The sequence below is a fragment of the Anneissia japonica genome, unplaced genomic scaffold (assembly GCF_011630105.1).
Source record: "Anneissia japonica isolate Jap-2015-1 unplaced genomic scaffold, ASM1163010v1 scaffold288136_len37723_cov131, whole genome shotgun sequence".
Classification (NCBI taxonomy): domain Eukaryota; kingdom Metazoa; phylum Echinodermata; class Crinoidea; order Comatulida; family Comatulidae; genus Anneissia; species Anneissia japonica.
In genome coordinates this window covers 31,199-35,421 of record NW_022731635.1, presented here as the reverse complement: position 1 = coordinate 35,421, position 4,223 = coordinate 31,199, and the positions used below count along the sequence as shown (strand labels likewise).

Genomic DNA, 4,223 nt, shown 5'->3' with positions numbered 1-4,223 from the left:
CCAAAAGAAAGATGAAAACCCAGACCACGGTTGTCCTGAAGGTATAGATTGATTTTAATATGTTGTCCTTTGACTTTGTCAACCCATGAACTATAGAAATAGGCCTAATATTAAAGATAATTATTTAGCCATCATTTATAAAATAAAAGAAATGGGGAAATCTGGACAGATTTTCGACTCGAGGAAGGCGCGTGCTTATTATACAGTATGATTATGCTTATACCTCTGTATATGTTTTCTGTCGATGACAAGAATAAAAATGTTGATTAATTTGTTTCAAATGCTTCTAGTTGTTTGAATCAGCTCATTTACAGTCGCTTTTAATCCACTCTTTTTTTCTTTTTTTCTTTTTTTTTTTTTTTTATCAAACTTTGCTATTATTCATTTAAAAGCAGAATTGATTTTGAATTTTTAATCGTAATGGTTACGAATTCATACAGTAGTATTTTTCATTTGGGAAACAATTTGCTTGTTTCTCCATGTCCTCCACTGGTAATTTTTTTTATAAGCCCTATCGCTGTGTTCACGGACATATAGAGATTAACATGATAAAATGCCTTCAAATTAGTCTACTAGGACGTATGAAAGTAAATTTTTCCGGGGCCTTCGGCCCCCTGGGCCCCAGTCTGGTTACTCGCTGCGATCGCAAAACGCACCCCCCCTCCCCATTCAAAAAGCTGGATACGGGCCTGTTTTCAAAACAATTTTAAAGTTGTTAGAATTAATTATTCACCCCAAAACAAATTCACTGTACAAGTGTGTAGGACACAATTCTGATATTTCCATGAAAACACTATAAATGAGATAAAAACATAATTTTGCCCGAGAAACAGTTCAAACAGACGTACTGAGCATGATCAGTAATGTTTATATGGCGTTGCCGTGGAGAACATTCTTTTGACCTCACATATTCCATGATTTAAATATTAGTCGGGTCTAGCTCTGGACTACTTAGTCCAGGTTTCGAGAATACGAAACCAGGACTAACTCTAGTCTAGGACTAACTATTCCAGGACTAAAGTTAGTCCCGGACTAAAACTTTCGAGAATATGGGCCAAAGTGTTCACTTATGATGGTAGTTTCCCGCCCTGGCATTAATGTAAGCTGTTTCTTCTTTTGTGTGCTGTAGATCTTGATAAGTATGGTTCTCATCACTGGTATCTGCTATGTATTTCATGTAAGTCTGTCAAGATATACAAATCGAATAATTTAAATTAAATATCGATAGACTATTAGGCTTACGGGGTTGGTTAATTGCAATGAATTGAAATTAAAAGTAATGAATATAGATACTCAAGGCATTTTATAATTTGGTTTATTTATTTATTTCATATAGTCGAGAACAAAATATGAAAATTCAACTAAATTATTTTAAAAATATACATGTATAAAGCATATATAATTTTCATTATATAAGTTGAAATAGTATGATGAAAGTATACATGTTACTTGTATGCTGAGATCTGCTTGGGTAACATTTACAAGTTACAATGTGAAATAATGTGTAAATGTAAAATACAAACTCACATCATGCTTTCTGGTGTCGGTACTTCGCATGGCTTCAGATTTCTTCTAAAATACATGATAATCAAGCAAATATTATTACAACAATTGCAATCAGATAAGACAAGCCAAACCAGATAAAGATATAGATTGGGGTAGAGATAGATATGAAAATGGAGATAAGATGGCGCTGAGATGGAGATAGAGATGTTGGTAAGATGAGATGATCGAAATAAAGATGGAGATGAAAAGGGAGATTTGTTGTGATGGATATAAAAATGGAGACGAAATGAGTATGAAGATCAGATAGAGATGACGATTGAGATAAGGGAGATACAAGATAAGATGGAATGCAGATGGAGATGATATGAGACAGATAGGAAGGTGGAGTGGGGATAAAAAGAAGGTGAGATAATATAAGATGAAATGAAATGAGATCAGACGCACTTTATCAATAGTACAAACAATTGCAAACATGAACTTTGATGTCCTTGATAATAAAATTAAATATACAAAACATTAAGTAGAAATAACATACCGGTAAGCCTAATAAAGATAACATAACTTCATTAAACAGATACAAACTATTTATCATATATTACTAACCGATATTAAACCATAAACAAGATTGTTATTATTTGACAAACCTGTTTAATCCTAAAGTAGCCGATCAATCCAGCTGCTAGTCCGATGCAACCAACAAAGACACCGACAAAAAACATTCCAGTAGTCAAGGCTATGCAACTAGATGGAACTGAATGCAATACAACCTTAGATCATAAATTTATATAATTCAGGGGCGGATACAGAAATTTTCAAACGGGGGAGTGGGAAGTTTCAGAATAGATAAGTGAGTAACACATAACACTGATAGGCATCAGGGGCGGATTTAGGGGGGGGCCGGCCCGGCGGCCCCCCTCCCTTTTGGGAGGTAAAAAAAGGGAAAAAAAGAGAGAAAAAGAAAAAAATGATGGCCAAGGATGCCTCAAATGTTATGTTCGGGCGTCTAGAACACAAAAATTTCGCGGGGGCATGCCCCCGGACCCCCTACGACAGTGTTGTCTCAATCGGCCCAACTTTCGGCCCCCCTTCCGGCCATTTCTGGATCCGCCCCTGGGCATTAACATTTTACAAATTTAGTGTTCAAAAAGGGGATAGGGCACGTGCCTCCCCCTACCCCGCCGTTTACCTACTGGGTCCTCCCTGTAATTATAATAGCTATTACAGTACTAGTAAGTTAAACCTGGATGTCTATGTTTTAATAAATAGGTTGGCATATCTACTTATCTGAAAAGTCGAAAATGACGAAAACTAGGAAATGTTTCAAAATAATGTTAAACACCTATACGGTTAAATTCGATACAAAAATAATTTATATATCAATCATTCAATCATTTGTCGCTCTCTACCCAAAGAAAAAGTAGCTTATTTTTCTTTACGTATGCCTACAAAATACAAAACACAAAACCGCCAAAACCTTTTGTGGCCGAACAAAAATTACCTGTCTTACATGTCTTCAATGTTTCTGTTGCACTAACCGCTCCGTTCTCCGCAGAACATGTGATGTCTGCTTTACAAATCTCCTCATTAATTTTCACAGATGCCGTAAGTTCCCCTTTGTCATTCATTTCTCCATTTTTGTGTATCATTAAGGAAGATGGGATAGGATTACCTTTTGCAGTGCATGTTGCAGTGCCACCTTGTGATTCAAATGTAATTGCAATATCTATTTTAATTAAGAAAACATTTGGTTTAATTAATATTGAAATTTTTTATAATTTACTATACTATATTAAGAATAACTAGAAACCTCTGACCTGCAAATTTTTCTTTATTGCAAAAAAAAAAGGAAACGTTATGAAGCATACAATCATTTGATACAATATTTATAGTGCAATATATATGGTGTTGATACGATAACTGTACAGTAATGGTCATTATTTAAATAATCAGTCGTCTTGATAGCTAAACGTGGCAAATACCGCAGTAAAAAACACGCTGGTAAAAAGGAGGGATACGGCACCACTCTTTAAATATATCAGCATTATCTTAAGGCTCCGTGTACAACCACCAAGATATGGTAAGCCTAGTGTCAGCTTGCTAAAAACAAGGCCCATCAATAAAATACAGAGGCAGTTGTAAAATACAGTTTGCCCTTAAAACCAAAGTATCGATTGTTTATACTAGCTCTATGGATCTTTACTGCCTATGAACAAGTACTGTATACATTAGTCTGGGTTCCAAGCCCTAATTTTAGGTTCCTCACTATTTATTGCACTTAGTGCGCGCCATACCTAATTTAATTGGCGTCCCATACTCGATTTCTTTTTTTTCGAATTAGGGCCTGGGCAAACGATTCATGCGTGCAATTTCCCACATCAAATTTGATGTGGATATCGTATGCATGACTGATTTTGTAAATCACGTGATTGGCTAACTTCATGCATATTAATCAATCTTGGTAAATTTTCAAAATTGAAGATGCGGATGTCTCGACTAGAACAAGCTCCTGCTCCCTTTTGGCTACCTACTTGAATAAAAATAGTTCTGGCCTGCTAAGAACGACATGGACTGGTAACCGTAGGCTATAGGACTACTTGGAACCTTGCTCACCGCTAGCTGCTACACAGATTTAGGCCTTTAGGGTAGAATATTGTTAAAAAGGTAGGCCTCTGTAAGTAAGAACTTAAAAATAGGCCAAGCCTCTACTAGTCTAGGCT

The 4,223-nt window shown here is 35.9% G+C and overlaps 1 protein-coding gene across 1 annotated transcript in view; it reads right to left on the bottom strand.

Annotated features, from left to right (window-relative positions):
- Positions 1 to 518: 518 nt before the first annotated feature.
- The window catches only part of LOC117115469 (junctional adhesion molecule A-like), a 13,358-nt gene continuing 9,653 nt past the window's right edge, over positions 519 to 4,223 (bottom strand). Inside the window, exons 5-8 of the mRNA XM_033259289.1 lie at positions 3,005 to 3,229; positions 2,151 to 2,257; positions 1,528 to 1,572; positions 519 to 1,183 (exon numbers count right to left, since the gene is read on the bottom strand). Coding sequence (XP_033115180.1) covers positions 1,064 to 1,183; positions 1,528 to 1,572; positions 2,151 to 2,257; positions 3,005 to 3,229 — 497 coding nt within the window. The 3' untranslated portion in view covers positions 519 to 1,063. The remainder of the gene's footprint in view (positions 1,184 to 1,527; positions 1,573 to 2,150; positions 2,258 to 3,004; positions 3,230 to 4,223) is intronic.